Source organism: Bubalus bubalis, chromosome 20 (assembly GCF_019923935.1).
Source record: "Bubalus bubalis isolate 160015118507 breed Murrah chromosome 20, NDDB_SH_1, whole genome shotgun sequence".
NCBI lineage: Eukaryota > Metazoa > Chordata > Mammalia > Artiodactyla > Bovidae > Bubalus > Bubalus bubalis.
In genome coordinates, this window is record NC_059176.1 from 66,470,255 (window position 1) to 66,493,594 (window position 23,340).

At 42.4% G+C, this 23,340-nt stretch overlaps 1 protein-coding gene across 2 annotated transcripts in view; it reads left to right on the plus strand.

The window, feature by feature from the left end:
- GABRB3 (gamma-aminobutyric acid type A receptor subunit beta3) overlaps positions 1-23,340 on the plus strand; it is a 280,666-nt gene that overhangs the window by 216,639 nt on the left and 40,687 nt on the right. For both annotated transcript variants that reach the window (XM_025271652.3, XM_025271654.3), the window contains exons 5-6: positions 13,344-13,426; positions 15,923-16,060. In XM_025271652.3, coding sequence (XP_025127437.2) covers positions 13,344-13,426; positions 15,923-16,060 — 221 coding nt within the window. The remainder of the gene's footprint in view (positions 1-13,343; positions 13,427-15,922; positions 16,061-23,340) is intronic.

Genomic DNA, 23,340 nt, shown 5'->3' on the forward strand with positions numbered 1-23,340 from the left:
ATGAAAGAAGATATTTCATGCAAATGCAAAGGCCAAGAAAGTAGGGGTAGCAATACTCATATCAAACAAGATAAAAGTAGGGAATTTTATAATGATAAAGGGATCAATATAAGAATAGACTGTTACTGTACAGTTGTTAACATATATGGATGCAATTCAGTAGCATCTAGATACATAAAGTAAATATTAATAGACATAAAGAAAGAAATTGACAAAACACCATAATAAACCCCACTGACGTCAATGGACAGATCATCCAGAAAGAAATCCATAAGCCAACAGGGATCTTAAATGACACTATAGGCCAGTAGGACTTAACGATATCTATAGGACATTACATTCCAAAGAGCAGAATATACACTCTTTTCAAATGCATGTGGAAATTTCTCCAAGATAAATCACATACTAGGTCTCCAAAACAAATTTAAGAGGATAGAGATGATTAATATATCAAACATTTTTCCAACCATAGCCTTATGAAACTAGAAATCAGTTTTAGAAAGAAAAATGGGAAAACAACAAGCACATGGAGACAAAAATACATGCTACTACAAAGCCAGTACATCCACGAACAAGTCCAAGAGGAAATTAGAAAGTACTTTGAGAACTTTTCAAAATCTACAGATGCAGCAAAAGCAGTTTTAACAGAAAAGTTTATAGCAATACAAGAAAAATCTCTAACAAACTACCCTACCACCTTTAGGAATTAGTAAAAGAAGATCAAACAAAGCTGAAACTGAGTGGAAGGAAAGAAAAACAATCAAAGAGAAAATAAATAAAATAGTGATTAAAAGAATAGAAAATATCAGTGAAACCAAGAACTGTTTGAAACTATCTTTTTTAGAAGTAAAGAGAAAGAACTGAAATAAATAATTGAAAGATGAGAAATATTAATAACAACCAATACCACAGAGATAAAAAATTGTAAGAAAATATTAAAGAAAATTTATGCCAACAAATTGGATAACCTAGAAGAACTAGACAAATGTCTAGAACGTACAATCTGCCAAGACTGAATCCGGAGGAAAGAGATAACTTGAACAGACTGATCACTTGAAGTGAAATAGAATTATGGTAATAATTTTAAAAAGCTAGCAAACAAAAGTCCAGGACTGGACAGCTTTACAGGGGAATTCTACCAAACATATGAAGAACTAATACCTATCCTTCTCATACTCTTCATGGGGTTCTCATAGTCAGAGCAATGAGTTCTCATGTCAAAGCTATGATGTCCATATAGTCAAAACTTTGGTTTTTCCAGTAGTCATGTATGGATGTGAGAGTTGGACCATGAAGAAGAAGGCTGAGTGCCAAAGAATTGATGCTTTTGAACTATGGTTTTGGAGAAGACTCTTAAGAGTCCCTTGGACTATGAGGAGATCAAACCAGTCAATCCTAAAGGAAATCAGTCCTGAATATTCATTGGGAGGACTGATGCTGAAGCTGAAGCTCCAATACTTTGGCCACCTAATGCGAAGAGCTAACTCATTGGAAAAGACCCTGTTGCTGGGAAAGATTGAAGGTGGGAGAAGGGGACGACAGACAGATGAGATGGTTGGATGGCATCAGACACTCCATGGACATGAGGTTGAGCAAGCTCCGGGAGTTGGTGATGGGCAGGGAGGCCTGGTGTGCATGGGGTTGCAAAGAGTCGAACAGGACTGAGTGACTGAACTGACTGCTGATAACAAAATAGTATTGCATTTGCATAAGAACAGACATCAGCCTATGAAATAAAGTAGAGAGCCCAGAAGTAAACACTTGTGTATATGTTGAAATGAAATACTCTTGCATAAGGGGTGCAAGACTATTCAATGAATAAAAGAGTGTGGTTCAACAAATATTGCTGGGGAAACTTGGTATTCATATGTAAAAGAGTAAAGTTGAATGCCTACCTTATACTTTATACCATATACGGAAATAAACTTGAAATGGATCAAAGATGTAAATGTGAGAGCTAAAAGTATAAAATTCTTAGAAGACATAGATAGAGGAAAAGTTTCATGACATGGATTTGGCAATAATTTCTTGGATATGACATGAAAGCACAGGCAATAGAGGAAAAAAATTAGTTAAATTGGACTACATCAAAATTAAAGACATATCTGCACCGAAGAACAGAATTGACAGAGAAAAGGCAGCCTGTAGAATGAGATAAAGTATTTGCAAATCATATAGAAGGGTAGTTAATATCAAGGGAGGGGGTATATGTATACCTATGGCTGATTCATGTTGAGGTTTGACAGACAACAACAAAATTCTGTAAAGCAATTATCCTTCAATAAAAAATAAATTGGTGTAAAAAAGAATATATAGAGAACAACAGAAAAGAGAGCAGTTCAAAAATCGGCAGAAGACTTGAGTAGACTATTTCTCCAAAGAAGATATACAAATGGCCAATAAGCATGTGAAAGGTGCTTAGTATTATTAGCCACTAAAGTACTGAAAATCAAAACCATGGTGTGATATCACATCCATTCAGTTCATTTAAGTTCAGTTGCTCAGTTGTGTCCAACTCTTTGCGATCCCATAAATCGCAGCACGCCAGGCCTCCCTGTCCATCACCAACTCCCGGAGTTCACTCAGACTCACATCCATCGAGTTGGTGATGCCATCCAGCCATCTCATCCTCTGTCGTCCCCTTCTCCTCCTGCCCCCAACCCCTCCCAGCATCAGAGTCTTTTCCAATGAGTCAACTATTCGCATGAGGTGGCCAAAGTACTGGAGTTTCAGCTTTAGCATCATTCCTTCCAAAGAAATCCCAGGGCTGATCTCCTTCAGAATGGACTGGTTGGATCTTCTTGCAGTCCAAGGGACTCTCAAGAGTCTTCTCCAACACCACAGTTCAAAAGCATCAATTCTTCGGTGCTCAGCTTTCTTCACAGTCCAATTCTCACATCCATGCATGACCACTGGAAAAATCATAGCCTTGACTAGATGGACCTTTGTTGGCAAAGTAATGTCTCTGCTTTTCAATATACTATCTAGGTTGGTCATGACTTTTCTTCCAAGGAGTAAGCGTCTTTTAATTTCATGGCTGCAGTCACCATCTGCAGTGATTTTGGAGCCCCCCAAAAATAAAGTCTGACACTGTTTCCACTGTTTTCCCATCTATTTCCCATGAAGTGATGGGGCCAGATGCCATGATCTTCGTTTTCTGAATGTTGAGTTTTAAGCCAACTTTTTCACTCTCCTCTTTCACCTTCATCAAGAGGCCTTTTAGTTCCTCTTCACTTTCTGCCATAAGGGTAGGGTCATCTGCATATCTGAGGTTATTGATATTTCTCCCAGCAATTTTGATTCCAGCCTATGCTTCTTCCAGCCCAGCATTTCTTATGATGTACTCTGCATATAAGTTAAATAAGCAGGGTGACAATATACAGCCTTGATGTACTCCTTTTCCAAGTCCAGTTCTAACTGTTGCTTCCTGACCTGCATATAGGTTTCTCAAGAGGCAGGTCAGGTGGTCTGGTATTCCCATCTCTTTCACTAAAAAATGAATATGTTTTATACATACAATGGAATATTTTCAACCTTTAAAGAGGTTTGGAAATTTGATACATGCTACACCGTGAAATCATTATGGTAAGTGAACTAAGCTGGACACAAAAGAACAAATACTGTGTGATTGCACTTACATGAGATACCTAGTATCAGTAAGAATGAAGTCACCAGGTTACCAGGTCCCTGAGGGAGATTATTGGGGAGTTACTGGGGAGTTAATCAGGAGTTATTGTTTAGTGGGTATGGCGGGTTTTTTTCTTACATGATGAAGAAGTTCTGAATATGGATAGTGCTGATGGTTGCACAGTGATATGAATATAGTTAATGCCACTTATCTGTACACTTACAAAGTGAGAAAAGGTAGATCTCATGTTAGGCATATTTTACTCTAAAAAAGTATGTTTGTTTCATGTTTAATTCTGTCTTGCTCATTTGAATGCTGTTTGGTTTTGCTTTGTTTAATAAAACTCAGTTGCATACCGAATTTCTGTCTTGTACCTATCATCTTCTCACTGTTTTCAAAGGCTTGTCTTCTTCCTCTGCTCTTAGGAAGGTTTTACCATTGACGCTCTCCTTCCCACTCTGACTGTGGTCCCCAGACCAGCAGCAGTAGCGTCATCTGGCAGATTTAGAACTACAGACCTACCCAGATCTCTTGCTCAAAATCTGCATTTTAACAAGATCCCTCAGTGATTTGTGTCGTTAAATGACTTGCAACTGTGTCAGTTTTGCTCTCTGTGTTCCGTATAGATTTCACTTCAGCACTTGCCCGGAGATTCCTTGCATTCTTTTTTTTTTTTTTTTTCCTTTGAGTTAATTCTTTTTTTTTTTATTATTTTATTTTATTTTTAAACTTTACATAATTGTATTAGTTTTGCATTCTTTTCTCAGTTTTACATTGTCTATCTATCTCTGTCTTCATCTTAGGATGTTCTTTCCTTATGTCTTCCTGTCTTTGTTTTAAAGAGAATTCATGCTTTTTGACAACCAGACATACATCTTCCCAAGTTTTAAACTTTCATTTTGCATGCTTACATACTTTTCATAGAATATCTCTTTGTTTTATTCATAATGTTAGTCCTTAGATGGGCCAATCCATGGAGACAAAGTGATTTTTCTAGTGAGACTTTGAATATAGTGACCTTGGCCCCCTTCAGTCTCAGGCTCACATTGGGAGCTTTAGTCCTTAGGATATAAATCTGAAGGTCAGGTTAATGCACTCCCTTTGTTATGTCTAGTCGCCTTTCTTTTTGAGTAAGTCCTCCCCTAGAAATGCTGGCTAACCCACTCTTCCTTGGAGTCTTATGCAAGGTATGGTACTTTAAATGGTCGTGAATGACACTTTCTGCTCTGGCATGCTTGTTTTCATGCCCTGTTGGTATCTGCCTCTAGCGGCAATGGCTTTTCTTGGAGGTGATGGGCTGTGTGTGTTTGACTGTGTCCCCCAACCACTTTCAACTAGAGAGTGTGCCCTTTAAAGCTGTGGTGGTGAGTGGGGAAGGGAGGAAGCTGGGTTGAGGGTGGTGAGGGAGGGGAGGGAGAGAAGAGAAGCAGAAGGAGAGGGAAGAGGGGAGAGGAGCTGGGAGGCTGCCTTAGCAGGCAGGGCCGGTCTGTCAGCCTATCTGACTCATGTTTCTCACCCTTTCCAGTGGAACTTACCGTGGTGATGAAGATGTTCTAGAATCTGTACCATCCCATACAGTAGCCACCAGCCATAGGTGACTAGGGCTTCCCAGGTAGCGCTAGTGGTAAAGAACCTGCTGACCACTGCAGGAGACTCAAGGGATCCTGGGTCGGGAAGATCCACTGGAGAAGGAAATGGTAACCCACTCCAGTATTCTTGCCTGGAGAATCCCATGGACAGAGGAGTTTGGCGGACTACAATAGGGTCGCAAAGAGTCAGACATAACCAAAGCAACTTAGCATAAACACGTAGGTGACTACTGAACACTTGGAAGGTTGCCAGCACTTCGGAGGAACTGAATTTTTAATTTGACTTCATTTTAATTAATTTAAAATTTAATTATAAATAGGCAAAGGGGCTTCCCACGTGGCAAAGTGGTAAAGAATCTGCCTGCCAATGCAGGAGAGGCAAGAGATGTGGGTTTGATCCCTGGGTCAGGAAGATACCCTCGAGAGGGAAATGGCAACCCATTCCAGTATTTTTGCCTGGAAAATCCTATGGACAGAGGAGCCTCGCAGGGTACATACAGTCCACTGGGTCACAAAGAGTCAGACATGCTCGTGAGCACGCACACACACGTATATGGCTAGTGGCTATCTTTCTAGATATAAACCCCATATACATCACCCAGGTGCCATCATTAGATCCAGATGGTTCAGTTCAGTTCAGTCGCTCAGTCATGTCTGACTGTTTGCAACTCCATGGACTGCAGCACGCCAGGCCTCCCTGCCCATCACCAACTCCCAGAGCCTACCCAAACTCATGTCCCTTAAGTCAGTGATGCCATCCAACCATCTCATCCCCGTCATCCCCTTCTCCTCCTGCCCTCAGTCTTTCCCAGCATCAAGGTCTTTTCCAGTGAGTCAGTTCTTTGCATCAGGTGGCCAAAGTATTGGAGTTTCAGCTTCAACATCAGTCCTTCCAATGAACACCAGGACTGATCTGGTTTAGGATGGACTGGTTGGATCTCCTTGCAGTCCAAGGGACTCTCAAGAGTCTTCTCCAACACCACAGTTCAAAAGCATCAATTCTTCAGTGCTCAGCTTTCTTTTTAGTCCAACTCTCACATCCATACATGACCACTGGAGAAACCATAGCCTTGACTAGATGGACCTTTGTAGGCAAAGTAATATCTTTGCTTTTTAATATGCTGTCTAGGTTGGTTATAACTTTCCTTCCAAGGAGTAAGCATCTTTTAATTTCATGGCTGCAATCACCATCTGCAGTGATTTTGGAGACCCCCAAAAATAAAGTCTGCTACTGTTTCCACTGTTTCCCCATCTATTTGCCATGAAGTGATGGGACTGGATGCCAAAAATGATCTTAGTTTTCTGAATGTTGAGCTTTAAGCCAACTGTTTCACTCACCTTTTTCACTTTCATCAAGAAGGTTGTGGAGACACAAAGTCTCAAAGTACTTTTTTGATTCTCTCAAAATATTTTCTCCCTTCCTGTTAGAGAGTTGAACCTTCAGTGTTTTCCTTGAGACTACCTCAGTCATCTACCCTGCCATTTCCATTCCTGGCAGGTGCTTGAGGTTCTGACACACACTTTTCTTTTGGTTTTCACTTATAGCATTATTGCCAGTTTTGGCCTTTGAGTTGCTTTATCACCATATTGCTTGAAAATCAGGAGACTGTCCGTGTCATTTGCCTGATATGACTACTCATTTTACCAGAATTGATGTTCATACAACAATAGTGGATTTATGCTGAAATCCAGAAGTAAATGCTCTTGTTATAGGAAAATGCTATCTACTAAGGGCTTTGTAGTTTTATGGCACCACTGAGAAGTATCAGGTTATGAGGCCTATTTATTTATAAGATAATTTATGCTTTGCTAATTGTGTAGTTACTTGTGTTGTATCTGTTATCTATGATGGCCACAGTGTTGCTGCATTACAAACAGCTAGAAAGCCTATTTTCTAATGATAATAAGTGCACATTGCTTGTGTGTCTGGGTGGTTAATTAGCATCTCTGTGGATTATGGCTCATTTCCCCACAGACCCAGGGATGGATGGTCTCTGCTCCCTATGTCAATAGTCCTCCTAGAACCAGCAGACTCATTTGAATGTGGCTTTTTCACAGCAGAGGCAGAACCACAAATGTCTCTTGGAGGCTAAGCTTGGGACTATCAGTCCACACATTCTGTCAGACACAGCAGGGCACAAAATTGGCCCGTATTGTTTGAAAATCAGGGCCACAAAGTCGTCCAAGAGTGGGGAGACAGTTCTTCTTTAGTGAGAAGAATTGCAAATGACATGGCAAAGAGAGTAGGTACTGGGAAGGGTAAAGGAATGGGGCTGCCACCACGTTCAACTTACTGCAACAATTTCCCCAGCAACATACTCAACGAGTCTGTATAGCAAAGGCATTTGGACATTTCTGAGAATTTATCTTCATATGTTTATTATCAAGTAAAAATGGGGGCAACTTCAGTGTTGGCTATGTTCTGTGCCTCCTCCACAATGAGTAATAAGCACTTGCTTTAGAAGGATGCTGAGTTCACTTCAGTCGCTCAGTTGTGTCTAAGTCTTTGCAACCCCATGGACTGCAGCACGCCAGGCTTCCCTGTCCATCACCAACTCCCGGAGCTTACTCAAACTCATGTCCGTTGAGTTGGTGATGCCATACAACCATCTCATCCTCTGTCGTCCCCTTCTCCTCCTGCCCTCAATCTTTCCCAGCATCAGGGTCTTTACCAATGAGTCAGTTCTTCACATCAGGTGGCCAAAGTATTGGAGTTTCAGGTTCAGCAACCTGAGAAGGATGCTCAGTTGATCTGAATTATATGATCAGGTCCTTTAACCTAGCATTTGAATTTATATTCTTGGAAAAATGATTGATGTCTCCACTGCCTTGTACTCCTAGAGTCAATACAGAATTGGAGATAAGTGTGAGTTACATGGGAGTAGTTGCAGAAGGCTAAATGGCTACCCATAAGGCAGTGCCCCAAGTGTGCAGCTGTTCTGTGGCCATAAGTAACAACCATTGCCAAACTTCTCAGATATTTGAGCATCCCCAAGGCAATGGCACCCCACTCCAGTACTCTTGCCTGCAAAATCCCATGGACGGAGGAGCCTGGTGGTCTGCAGTCCATGGGGTCGCTAAGAGTCAGACACGACTGAGCGACTTCACTTTCACTTTTCACTTCCATGCACTGGAGAAGGAAATGGCAACCCATCCAGTGTTCTTGCCTGGAGAATCCCAGGGACGGGGGAGCCTGGTGGGCTGCCGTCTATGGGGTCGCACAGAGTCGAACACGACTGAAGCGACTTAGCAGCAGCAGCAGCAGTGCAAGTGTTCTTGCCTGGAGAATGAAAATCCCAGGGACGGCTGAGCCTGGTGGGCTGCCATCTGTGGGGTCACAGAGAGTTGGACACGACTGCAGCCACTTAGCAGCAGCAACAGTGCAAGCCAGGAATTACACAGGAGGTACTACTAACTTGCTCCTGGTCCTGTTTAACAAGATTTTAATTCAGAGGCCATGACCTCAACAATGGCAGCATTTTGCTGTGATCCTCATGAGCATGGAAGCCATAAATCTCACAAGCATGAAAATCAGCCTGTTGAGGATTTATTCTGCAACCGAACGATTCACAGACACCACCAGGCTATCAGCACATGGAGTATCACCCAAGGATCTTGACCAGTGAGCCCAGGGAGCCTCTTGGAGTGTCAGTAAAAGTGCAAGGCCAGAGCTCCTACTGGGAGTGCTTGCAAGAGAGTGAGTGTCCCCTCTGGCTCTGAGATTTAGGGGACTGAAACCAAGAAGGGCATTTTCCTTGAGTTCTGCTCTGCCTGTTACTCCTGGTTCCCATATTTTCTAAGTCATTTTTGCTCAGTGAACATCTATGGGACACCTGCTGTTTGCCTGTGGCTCATGTTCTAAATACTGATGGCTCCAGGGGACCAAGCTCTTCTCCAGGTCCATCTAAGGATGAGCAAGGGACCTGCAAGACAAGAAATGGAAGGACACTCTAAGTATAAACGGTCCCAAGTGTAATGACCACACTAAAATGGGTGGTGAGAGGAGGACAGCAGAACTGAAATACTTTGGTTCTGCAAGTCCTCTGAGAAAGCTAGTCAAGGACATTTAACCTCTATTCTATCTGGTGTTAACCATGAATGTAAAATATCCGCGCAAGCGGGGAGGAGAGTGTGTGTATTGCCCCATGATTCACTGTAGGTGTGGGTCCCAGAGTCCCCCTTTCCCAGCAAGGACAGGGAGCACTTGGCCAAAGAGCTGGCGTTTCAGGTAAGTGTTGGTGGTAATAGCGGATGTGTACCTCATCAGCCGAGAGCAGTATTTTCACCACAGCCTCTCCAGTGGCCTGTGGAGAAATCTGTGTTTGTGCAGATTGACAAACTCTTCATGACATGAAGAGGTTGCATCTGCCCTTATTATACTTTTTAATTGTTGGAATTTTAACGATGGCAGTGCTGACACCAAAGTACATCTCAAGCTTGATATAATTGATAAACTAAGAACTTTTTGACCTGCTAAAAGCTGTTCTTCCCAGAAGTAGTTTCTAGACAGTGTCCAAAGTTGGCAGATGTTCCATTATAGATTTTAAACTTGCTGAGATGATGCTTCCCTTACAAAGTACACAATTATTCCTTGATTCTTTATACCTTTGATTGCTAAACATATCTTTAGGGATATATCACTTACACAGGACTACCTACTAAACTGTACCATATTCCACAATGGGCAAAATACCACTGCTGTTACTGCAGGTGTAGAATTAAAATATTTATTTTCTCCCTTTACATATTATATTTCCAACTTGTCACATATATGAGATATATACATGGATACAATTTCTGTGTGTGTATATTTAGGTGATCATATATAACATAAATATGTACATATGACATATTTCTATACCATACTTGCTCTTCTTTGAAAAAAAGAAGTAGGCTTTTAAAAGTTGAATATATTTTGTAATTTAAGGCAGGCGAAGTATCAAGGACATAGAAGAGTGAATGCAGGTTTCAGGCTGACTGGATCTCAGTGCCACATATGCCTTCAGGAGCATTGTATGTGACCAACATCCTTACTCTTTCCAAGCCTTGGTTTGCTCATCTTCAAAATGGGAAGAAGAAGAATACCTCTACAATGTGGTTGTTGTGAGATGGAATGCATGAGTACTCAAGTGCTGAGCCCGGACCTGGGCACAAACCAAATTCTCAGCCAGCCTTATGTAAAGTGCTGATGTGACTGCATGCTATGACTGAAAAAAAAAAAGGATCTACTGGAGAGAAATCTTCACCCAATATTTCTTATTGACTTCACCACTATTTCTTAGAAATAGAAGTGGAATTCTCAGCTTTCAGATGGAAGTGGAACTAGTCGTTGGTTAAGGTCACTTCTCAGGACAAATAAAATTGATTAGAAAAAATATGAACTGCATGTGCCTCTGTGCACAGGCGCACACGCTTGCATGTCAGGCATTATGCAACTGGAGCTTGAACGCTACTGGGGCTTCCCTGCCTTCGGTCCATCTTCATTAACTAGGCTTGAGTTCTCAGTTCTGTAGACTGTGAAATTCCATCCTATGGCTTCTGCAAAGTCCCTGGGGTACAAAATTTGGTCATTTCACTCCAAAAGTCCAATCTCCAAACCTGTTATGAGTTTAGTCAACGTGGTTGATGATGTGGAGGCTCTGGCCTGCTCTGCCCTTCTTGATCTCTCTACTCCCCTGTTTCTTTTTTTCTTGCCTTTCTGTCTCAATGGTGTAAAGACCTCTTTCTTCCACTCTGTCGTGAATAGGCTCTCATGACTTAACTTTCCACCACAAGAGGGTTTTCTGTGTATTTCTTCCATAGGAGGAAGAGTAGTGCATAGATGTTTATACCTTATTGCCCAAGTCTGCAGGAATAGGACTCCATATGATAGTCAGTATGACACCAGAAGAAGAAGACAGGACAGCAGCTGTACTGAGGATACTCAGCAATTCTGCTAGCTTCATGATTCCCATTTCCAGTGATTCCTGTGAAATACTCTACATAAGTCACAATACATGTAAGCCCCTACACAATTTGTGTGTGTGTGTGTGTGCGCGTGTGCTTGTGTGTGTGCATGTGTTTTAATGATGATAATTGGGAACAAAAAAGGAAAAGAAACAAAAATGGTAATCTCGGTTATTGACTCATGAAGTGAATAGGTACTAAAACATGTAGGAAAGTTTTAAAATTTGAGCATTTCTAATAGAGATCTTTTTCTCCTCTTTACAAAAATTTGTAATTTTAACAGAACTTTATTCTAATTTTGCCTTATAGGCATCTTGCATGGATGTCGGGTTGACAGCCTGCCATAAAACATGTCAGAATTTCAAAGTGTGAGGCTTGTTCCTCAGTTGGCTAGGAAGTCAGATGCTATAGAAAAATATACCAAAGAGCTATTTGTTGACTTTGGATAGAATGTAATCCACTCTTTGGAATGATGATTGGAAGTGTTATGACATTTGGAAAGGACATACTTTCACCATTGGTGTGGATCTTACAGCATATGTCTGCACGGCACTTGCATGCTATTTGTAGAGCAAAAAATAGCATTGACCCATCATTGCCAAATAGATTGATATTTTCCCTCACTGTACTGCTCAGCCGTTGGAAATTAGAATTTTCCTCAACCTGCTGCTTAACCCAGTGCTAACAGAAGGACATGCTTTACTCTGTTCCTTTGGCACCTGAGACAATCCTAACATAATTGGCACGTGCCTGGTGTCTGACAGGTGTTTTGCATCAGAACTTGTGCATGTTGCCTAAATGGTAGAAGGTTTATTGTGAATGATGTTCACATGGAAGTCTGTCCAGAGAAAGCTCAAACTAGGCTTTGAGAAAGGTGCACCTTAAAATGTCTGGAAGTTCAGTGTAACTCTAGGGATCTCAGGAGAAGAGATCCCTAGAGTTCTTCCTGCTTAAGATTCACCATTGAATGAGCACAGCCCAGGCTTCCATTTCCACAGCTTCCACCTCAGCTCTGAGATACTGCTCCCTGAAATGTGCTGTGCACGTCCCGCAATGCTATGTGCTGTGGCCCAGCCTTAGTGCTGCTATCTCCTTATCGACTCTCTGCACTGTCTCCACCTCTGTTATGCTTTCTTATGCCTGACTCTCCAGTTCAAAAATGGCATCACGAACCTCTAATTCATGAATTTGCAAATTCAGCTGTATTCTCATCTTTAATTCATCTCCATGAAAGGGAATTCCTTTAGCTCTGTTTTGCCTTTTGCCAAGCTGCATCCTAGACTCTTGGTCAACTCATTATTGGCTGTCCTTGAATCAGGGACCCAAACCAGTATGGTAAGCTGGGACTGTGGTGCAGAAGGGCCAGGAATTCTAGAAAGAAAATAAAACATGGTAGCCTAATCATTGCATTTTCAACAGAGGCTTTGAGTAGGTCGGTTTCTCTAAAATGAGGCTCTTGGCAGAAAAGGAAATGAACTTAATGTTTCTGATCTTCATGTACAGTGGGTTTAACCATTGCCCAGTAGAGGCTTAACTATCCTTAGGTCACAATATAAATCCTTTCTATGGTTGCAGCTGACCTCAAGAGATACTAACCCACTCAGTTTTGATTCATAATCAATAATGTGGAAGCCAAATATTCTCTTTGAAAAGATAGATGATCTTGTGGTGAAAAGGCCTGGAATATTATTAGTCCAACAGACAACTGTAATAAAATAGAATCAAGTAGTTTGGCTCAGAGTTCCAAGGTGCAGCCTGTGGACTGGGAGCTACATGAATATTTCACACTGAAAGCCAAAGAATTCAGTTTTAATCTAAATCAAGGGTGTTACCACCAGGTATATTTTCTCTGTGCGATAAAAGTTAGAGTGTCACTAGACAAGGAGACAGAATAAAAATGGAAGGTAAGTGCTTCCTAAGAAGCCCCTTTCTCTGCCCCTGATTATCCAAAGTTAACAAGATAAAATTTTATAATTATATATATGTTGCTTTTTTTGGATAAAGCAGGCCTGCAGTATAATGAAATATATCATGTATATCATGTATGTATATCATGGAATATATTTAATCAGGTATGCTTTGAAGAAAGGGGTCCTACCTTCTGGTTACTCAGTGTTTATCTAGAAGCAGTTTTTCTGCTGTATTTCTCATCCCATCTGCCCTTACTCTGTGTGTTTCAGAATCACGACGACCGCAGCATGCATGATGGACCTGAGAAGATACCCCTTGGATGAGCAGAACTGCACCCTGGAGATTGAAAGCTGTGTGTATCTGTATTTCTTCTTCATACACTTTGTGTTTTAGGCCTTCTTATCTTTATTTGGCAAGGCATATGTAATTTTTTATGACATAATTTTTAACTGTCTTAAAGATTAGAGGTTTAATCCTCCACTCTGCAAATTTTACTTTCATGATAGAGAGAGGGCAAGAGAGAGAGAGACAGAGACAGAGAGAGGCTCAGTATAAAGAGTTCTCCACTCTAATTTGACTAAGAGTCTGTCTGCTGTGCTGAAATAAAATAAGACAAATGCTCTCCATCTCAGTCTCTTCAGTGAGAAGAAAATGAACTCTGAGAGGCAGTGTCTCACAATGTGCTTCATCATGCACAAGTTGCTGTACTCCTGGGACCCTCTGCAGTTAGAGTAAACCTCATTTCGCATTAGGAGCTCAGCTTTACAAGCCAGCTATTTCTACATCTTGGCAATTTTCTCCAATTTGAAGAGTATTCAGATGCCTTATTGATAATTCAGTGTTGAGTAACACTTCTCTTATGAGGGGCAAGAGCTGCATCCACATAGTCTAAGAAGCAGATGTCCTGCTCCCTGACCTGATCCCTGGCATATCCAGATACGACTGGTGCCACTGTGTCTTCTCCTGGCCCACTGTAGATCAGTTTATCGGCCTCAGGTGGATTTAGGTTGTCAGCATTTGTATTGAATTTTGGGGGATGGCAAGCGACTAACTTTGCCATGCATTTATTGCGTGTATGGTGAGAAATGAATGTCTTAGTGGATGAACACGCTGAGGAGCTGCACTGGTGGCATACTGGTGTTTAGACCTCTCCATGTGCCCCTTGCTTCCACACAACACGACGGCCATGATTTCTGAGAGCTGTGCTTTCAGAAGGTGAAGGATGGAGGCATAGGATATTTAGCATGAAGACTTCAGGGAAAGATGATGTTGAAGGGCTGATAGTTGAAGGGCTACTTTAGGAAGTTAAGTAGATTCTGTATGGTCAGAGGACACAACTCCAAGGAGTTGAAAGTTTCAGGAAGGCCAATTTGGATCTAAGTGAGGGAGCAGATCCTGTTCAACTGGGAACCATAATGAGTGGCCTTGGAGACTGTAGATTCTGTTACCACAATCTTTAATTGAAGTGGAGGATGGGCAGGAAGGTCCTTTTTAAAGCAATTGAACAGAAGAGGGATTCTCCCAATTTTCTGGTGACCTGACTACATACGTGTTATTAAAGTCAAGATGCAAATGTATGGACGAGTGGGCCACTTGAAGATTTGGATGTACCCTCAGAGGGCGTGTAAGCTCTGCACACAGCATGCTGGTCTGAACCACAGCCGGAAGGCTAGAGAGGCTGGACTGTGTGTGCAGGGGAGGGGGCCTGCACTTACAACACACAGAGGGGTCAGCCTTGTGGATTCTTGGGGTCCTTGTAAGGACTTTGGACTTGTGTTGCTAATTGCATTGGGAAACATTTGAGGGCTTTAAGCAGAAGAGTGACTTGATGAGATCTGTGCTTTATTAGTGATCGCCATGGCCACTGGGTGAGAATGGAGTGCCATGCAGTCAGAGGGGAGGGTGGGGACAGAAGCTGTGCCCACCGTAATCCCGAAGGGAAGACAGCAGATGGACCAGGGAGCCGGCAGGGACTGTGGGGGCAGTCATCCCTACAGCTTTGGTCTGTTTGTATAATGTCAGATATTTAGCGTCTGCCTTGTATTATATGTTCAAATAAAAAAGTTTTTATATTCATAGGGTATTTTTCTACAGGTGTGATTTTTAATTGACTTTACCACTAAAGTTGACCCAATTCTTTAGAAGACTCCTGAGTGCTGCAAATAACATCAGATACTGTTTTCCTGTTTAGTCATTCTCAAGAAGCATTGATTGATTACCGAGTGAGCATGAGACCGTGCCAAGAGCTGGTTTTGAAGCTATAATCTGGCTAATAGCCATTCCTCTTTCTGCTGAGAGCACTGCTCAAATCTCTAAGGGCCAAGAGAGTCCCCACAAAAGGCATTTCTAAGGTTGGCCAAACTCATGGCCAGGAGCACCTCATGACACCATCCAAAATTGCCCGGCAGTTATGAAACATTGGTTGGGCAAGTTCACCCTCAGTGTTCTAACTTTTTCATAGCTGTTGAGAGAGCTGCCTTTCCAGAATTCTTTAGAATTTTACTTTTTCTTCCAACCATCTTATTCAGTGCTGTGAATATGTTTTTACTTCACATTTCTGTGCAAAGTCCAGGTCAGCCCCACAATTAGGCTTTCCAAACAGAACTTTGGTCAGAATACTCAGCCTCTCCAGTGTCTGCTTTTCAACACCAGCCTGGTCCAAATCAGACAGCAAAGGTAACACAAGACTATCCAAAAGTTAGTTCTTCTAATGATAATGCATAGACAAGCACATCAACAAATTTCCTTCACACATGGGCAAGCTGTTACTTCCATTTTAGTAGTGTCAGTTTCTTTAGACAAAACGATGCTTCATTTCTGCCCTGTCCCTGCTTCTGTCTCCTGGCAGATGGCTACACCACAGATGACATAGAGTTTTACTGGCGCGGGGGTGATAAGGCTGTGACCGGCGTGGAGAGGATTGAGCTCCCACAGTTCTCCATTGTGGAGCATCGTCTGGTCTCCAGGAATGTTGTCTTTGCCACAGGTGAGTCTTGTGTCCCCTCGTGCTCTCTGGAGGGATAGTGGCTGCCTGGGCCATGTTGCTGTCATTGTGAAATACCCTGCTGCTGATTCACAGTGCTTGGTCCCCCAAAAAAGGACCATCGTCAGTCACTCATCATCTTCTGTACCCCTTTCACTGCATCTAGAGGGAATGGATAAGCTGTGATGGGTAGGAAGGAGCAGCTGACCAGGAGATGCTCTCTGTGCTTATTGAGAAGCTAAAAGGCTGAGGTTGAATTTAACCAACCATTGTTTGATATGCTATCTAGGTTGTACTTTGCCAACAAAGGTTCGTCTAGTCAAGGCTATGGTTTTTCCTGTGGTCATGTATGGATGTGAGAGTTGGACTGTGAGGAAGGATGAGCACCGAAGAATTGATGCTTTTGAACTGTGGTGTTGGAGAAGACTCTTGAGAGTCCCTTGGACTGCAAGGAAATCCAACCAGTCCATTCTGAAGGAGATCAGCCCTGGGATTTCTTTGGAAGGAATGATGCTAAAGCTGAAACTCCAGTACTTTGGCCACCTCATGCGAAGAGTTGACTCATTGGAAAAGACTCTGATGCTGGGAGGGATTGGGGGCAAGAGGAGAAGGGGATGACAGAGGATGAGATGGCTGGATGGCATCACTGACTCGATGGATGTGAGTTTGAGTGAACTCTGGGAGTTGGTGATGGACAGGGAGGCCTGGCGTGCTACGATTCATGGGGTCGCAAAGAGTCGGACACGACTAAGCGACTGATCTGATCTGATTGTTTGATAACATAAGAAGCTTTCTCTCTGGGCAGACAAGAGGCCACTGATAGCCTTGGAGGCAGGAAGGAAGGGGAGGGAGGAAGACCTGAGGAGTCAAGTGCTGTGCTCTCCAAAGTAAGAGACCTTCTCCCGTCTTCTGGGCTGGCAGTCGGCCCCGGTTCCAGGAACATGAGCCCCTGCCATTAGTGATGCCTCTTCAGACACAGTCATCTGCTCCTGCTGTCATCTGGGAACCCGTCCCACCCTGGGTTTCATTGTCATCTTTGTTTCAACTGTCCGAAAACTAAGAAGTCTGTGCTTGCTGAGTTGTTTTTTTAAACTTCCATTCGTATCTCTTACAGTGGGTGGTGCTTTCTCAGTGTTCTTGCTAAAGGCTGTGTTGTAGCTGAGAGGATAAACGAAAGTGCTCTGTAAACTGAAGGGTATCCTAAAGGCCACAAACTCTGGATGGAGGATTCTCAGTGAAGGCAGAGCTGGGACCTCTCATCTTAGCTTTTTCCTGACCATGCAGCTTAAACCACACCAAGTGGAAAGTGGTTAGCCCTGGTTCTATACTGGCATTCATGTAGCCCATGGCCTGCACTCTACCTGTGGGCTCTAGCCTGAGTGCCTGGGACTCACAGCTGCCTGTCTCCCTTAACCTGGCCACCTTCTACTCACTCTTCGGCTTAATCAAGATGCTCTCCCTCTGTGAAGCCTTTGGCCTCTGCTCTGCCCACATGCTGCCTCCCAGGCGGGCTTAGGTGAGGGCTCTACACCCTGGCAGTGCTGCGCTAACCCTGTAGGAAGGGCCTGGCCTGGGCACAGCTGACCGCACTCCATGCCCCCTCCTCGTGGGATGCCTGCTATGCCACGGACATGCAGCCAGTCCTCACGGGGCCAGCTTCCCTCCTCTCTACCTAGCCTCACAGATGAAGGAATGTGCAAGTAGACAGATGCCTGAATGTTTAAGATCTGTCTTCATGCACTGCTACCTTCTCCTGTTTCTTAAGGCGTCCTGCAAACATGCCTACAGTCTCTAAAGAAGACACATGGAGGTCCTCACCTTGGATGGGTGGGAAAGCTGAAAGGCACATGGGCTTATCATTAAGGAGTAGTTTCCACAACCAAGAAAACTGCCCTGTGATGTGTTGCAGAAAATGATTTATTGCTTTTAAAACTGGGTTTCAAACTGTTCCATGCTCCAAGTGATGTGACCAGCACTCTGCTCAGAACTCAGGGGCAGTCTTGTCTCAGTGTAGGAGTCCTGCCCATGCCTGCCTTTGTCAGAAGATTGCAGATAGGGCTGTTCAGGCACTGCCAAGAGGCCCTTTTATTGCATTTCCATGTAACCTCCTTAAAAGCCTGATGAGGCATCTGTGGAGGGTGGGTGCTTCCATGTGGAAGTGCAACCATGAATCCTTTTGCTTAAAAGCACTTGGGGACACATTTTTCTAGGTGCAATCTGCCTTTCTTTTAAGTAGATGTATGGCGGAAGGTATCCTAAACATATCTGGAGATAGTGCACACTGTAGAAATGGGGGCACATACGTAAACTCGTGATGCTGAGAGTGAGCCTGCCCTCAGAACGTGCTGTTTAGTCCTCTTTTCTGTTCTTGATGACTTTCTGCATTCGCAGGATGTTGCCGGGGGCTCACCATCAGTTAATCAGTATCAGTTCTCTCATCCTTCAAAACGCCTGCATTTTAAAACTATTCTAATTTGCTTACTTATGTAGAAATGTCATAGGCCACATTGTTACAAAACTATTTCAAAATTAAATATTATACCAATTATTTCCTTTCCATAAGTCTTCTGAATTAATGAGATTTCGATCAGTCAACTGGATTGAAGGACTCTCAAGCCTGAAAGAGAATTCTAGGAAAAGGGATTAGGAAAGACCCAATGCTCTGGCTTCCCTTGTGGCTCAGATGGTAGAGAATCCATCGGCATTTCAGGAGACTCAGGTTTGATCCTTAGGTCAGGAAGATCCTCTGGAGAAAGGAATGGCAACCTACTCCAATATTCTTGCCTGGAGAATCCCATGGGCAGAGGAGCCTGGCAGGCTACAGTCCATGGGGTCGCAGATAGTTGGATGCACTAACACTTCCACTTTCACTTTCAATGCCCTGGAGTTTTCTAGAGACGCCCCTTCTCAGGGTCTTGAGGGCAAAATTCCAAGCCTCACTCACCTCTCCCTCCTGTCTCTTTGAGGACCTTGTAGACAGCTCCTTGCCATGGTTTCCCAAGGGGTATAGTCCTAATCCATCTCCTGAGTAACATGGGTTGCAGTTTGCAGGGCAGCACAGACATGAATATTCACTGCACAGAGCCATGAATATTCACTCAACAGCTGGCATAAACAAAGCATGGAGCTGAACCCTGGATCAGAGAGGGAACAGGGTGGGACTGGTCCAGTGAGGCTGCTCACAGCCAGCAAGCATTCAGCAGCGTGCCCTGGACAGCATCAGGTAGCCTCTTACATACAGGGGCGTTTAGCGGGAATTAAGCCACAGTAAGAGAGCTCCTATTCAAGAGACAGTATGTAAAAGGTTTAAAAACTCAGACCCTGGAGCCAGAATTGCCAGAGCTTAAGTATAGACTCTGGAACTTTCTAGCAAGGTGACCTGCAGCAGGCGATCTCTAGGGGAAAAAACGAAGATATTCATGATATATATTTGATAAAATTGTAGAGAATTACATGAGTTTGCATAAATAAAAAGCCTAGAATAGTGTGTGATCCATGGTGAACACTGATTGTTCTATGCTGTGCTTAGTTGCTCAGTTGTGTCCGACTCTTTGCAACCCCATGGACTGCAGCCCACTGGCCTCCTCTGTCCATGGGGACTCTCCAGGCAAGAATACTGGAGTGGGTTGCCATGCCCTCCTCCAGGGATCTTCCCAACCCAGGGATCAAACCCAAGTCTCCTGTATTGCAGGTAGATTTTTTACTGACTGATCCACCAGGGAATCCCTGATTAGCTTTCATCAATTAAATTGTGTGGGTCCAGAAAATAGATACTCTTGCGGTTGCCCAGAGCTTTAAATATTAGAAAATGTATGACATTATTCTCCTGAATTATTGAAAATTATGTAACTGACTCCTAATTGTTATCTGAGGGTTTCTTGAGAATAGCACTTGTTTGGGGTTCATATCTGTATCCCTAATACACATTCCAGCATCTAACCCACTCAATAGTTTGAAAACTGAATGGTTATAGAATTATGAGAGGACATTTCAAGGTCATTACTAACTATATAGTCATCCCTAATTAAATGAATCATTTCTGCAAAAGAGATACTATATAAATTAATACCATTATATATTCAAATATTTAATGTATTAAAATATAATTTTAAAGAGAAAAATCCCCATAAAACCTCATTGTACTTGGGGAGGAAATTAAGTATATCTCTGTCCAGAAGGAAGGAGCTTTGTGGCCATGAGTGCATTTTTAAAGACAACAAAGAAATAACTGAGTTAGTTCATCTCAACAAATAATTATTCAGTTTCTGCCATGATTCAGCATACAGGTTTTGGGAAAAAATATTTTGATCCTCTTATAACTCAAAGAAAATGAAGTAAGACTTTATTACTCACTCTGACGTCTATCCGAGTCTTTAAAGATCTTAATGATCTGGATAAACACGATGGTGTGGGCACTCACCTAGAGCCAGACATCCTGAAGTGTGAAGTCAAGTGGGCCTTAGGAAGCATCACTATGAACAAAGCTACTGAAGGTGATGGAATTCCAGCTGAGCTATTTCAAATCCTAAAAGATGATGCTGTTAAACTGTGGCACTCAACTTGCCAGCAAATTTGGAAAACTCAACAGTGGCCACAAGATGGAAAAGGTCAGTTTGCATTCCAATCCCAAAGAAGAACAATGTCAAAGAATGTTCAAACCACCACATAATTGCACTCATCTCACAAGCTAGCAAAGTAATGTTCAAAATCCTTCAAGCTAGGCTTAAACAGTATGTGAATAAGAATTTCCAGATGTTCAATTGGGTTTAGAAAAGGCAGAGATCAAATTGCCAACATACTTTGGATCATAGAAAAAGCTAAAGAATTCTAGAAAAATATTTACTTCTGCTCCATTGACTATGCTAAAGCCTTTGACTATGTGGATCACAACAAACTGTGGAAGACTCTTAAAGAGATGGAAATACCAGATCACCTTACAGGCCTCCTGTTAAACTGTTTGCAGGTCAAGAAGCAACAATTAGAACTGGACATGGAACAACAGACTGGTTCCAAATTGGGAAAGGAGTACTTCAAATCACCCTCTGTATTGTCACCCTTCTTATTTAACTTCATGTGAAATACAGGGCTGGATGAAGCATAAGCTGGAATCAAGAGTTCTGGGAGAAATAGCAATAACCTCAGATTAACACTACGCTTATGGCAGAAAGTGAAGAGGAATTAAAGAGCTTCTTGATGAGGATGAAAGAAGAGAATGAAAAAGCTGGCTTGAAACTCAACATTCAAAAAACTAAGATCATGGCATCCAGTCCCATTCAGTTCAGTTCAGTTCAGTTGCTCAATCATGTTCGGCTCTTTGCAACCCCATGAATTGCAGCACGCCAGGCCTCCCTGTCCATCACCAACTCCCAGAGTTCACTCAAATTCACACCCATCGAGTCAGTGATGCCATCCAGCCATCTCATCCTCTGTCGTCCCCTTCTCCTCCTGCCCCCAATCCCTCCCAGCATCAGAGTCTTTTCAAATGAGTCAAGTCTTCGCATGACATGGTCAAAGTATTGGAGTTTCAGCTTTAGCATCATTCCTTCCAAAGAAATCCCAGGGCTGATCTCCTTCAGAATGGACTGGTTGGATCTCCTTGCAGTCCAAGGGACTCTCAAGAGTCTTCTCCAACACCACAGTTCAAAAGCATCAATTCTTTGGCGCTCAGCTTTCTTCACAGTCCAACTCTCACATCCATACATGACTACTGGAAAAACCATAGCCTTGACTAGACAGACCTTTGTTGGCAAAGTAATGTCTCTGCTTTTGAATATGCTATCCAGGTTGGTCATAACTTTCCTTCCAAGGAGTAAGCATCTTTTAATTTCATGGCTTCATGGCAAATAGATGGGGAAAAATGGAAACAGTGACAGACTTTATTTTCTTGGGCTCCAAAATCACTTTGGATGGTGAATGCAGCCATGAAATTACAAAACACTTGTAATTTGTAAGACGAGTGCCAAAGAATTGATGCTTTTGAACTGTGGTGTTGGAGAAGACTCTTGGGAGTCCCTTGGACTGCAAGGATATCAAACCAGTCATTTCTAAAGGAAAACAGTCCTGAATATTCATGGGAAGGACTGTTGTTAAAGTTGAAGCTCCAATCCTTTGGCTACCTGAGGCAAAGAAGTGACTCATTGGAAAAGACTCTGATGCTGGGAAAGATTGAAGGCAGGAGGAGAAGAGGAAGACAGAGGATGAGATGTTTGGATGGCATCATCGACTCAATGGGCGTGAGTTTTAGCAAGCTCCGGGAGATAGTGAAGGAGAGGGAAGCCTGGTGTGCTGCAGTCCATGCAGTTGCAAAGAGTCGGACAGAACTGAGTGACTAAACCACAGCAACTGACTTCTAACCATAACAGTGGCATGTCCCAGGGAGACTGGTACATGGTAATTACGTTAGCCCAAATTAAAGCATAGGAAAGCTGATGCTCAAGAATGTTAATGATTTTACCAAATTTACATAGTAAAGCTAGAAAGGACTGAAATTAATCCGCAAGGTTCCTGACAGGAAATTCTGAATCTTTTTGACAAAGACTTTAAAAGCTAGTTTTTTTAAGCATTATTTAAATGATTATTTTCCACACTTTTGTATATTAATGTTATAAAGTTTGTTATACAAGGTGTAGACAGTTGAGATGACAAACGATGTCTGTGGTGCCCATCTACAGCATCTGTGTCTTTCCTTCTTTTACCTCCCAGTATTAAAGGGCTGTACATTTTGATGAGCCCTGCTTTTATGCAAGTCTCTAAAAATAGACTTTGGGAATGGAGGCTTCCAAATTCTTAATCTGGGGACCTAGAATTGATTCATCCAATGTCCAGAAATCCTCAATGGCAAGAAGTGTGTCTCTGCCTTCTATATACCATGCATTTTGCTGGCAGATTAGTGGCCGTGAAACTTTTTTTTTTTAAATTTTTACTGAAGTGTAGTGGATTTACAATTGTGTTAGCTTCTTGTGTACATCAAAGTGATTCAGTTTTATATATATATATATATACACACACACATATATACTTTTTCATATTGTTTTTGATTATGGTTCACTGTAGGATATCGAATATAGTTCCTTATACAGTAGGACTGTATGTATTATTTTGTATCTGTTAATCTCAAACTCAAACCTAATTAATCCTTCCCTATCCTCTTCCACTTTAGTAACCATAAGTTTGTTTTCTATGTCTGTAAGTCGACTTCTGTTTTGTAAATGAGTTCACTTGTATCATATTTTAGATTCCACATATAAGTGATAGCATATGGTATTTATCTTTGTCTGACTGAC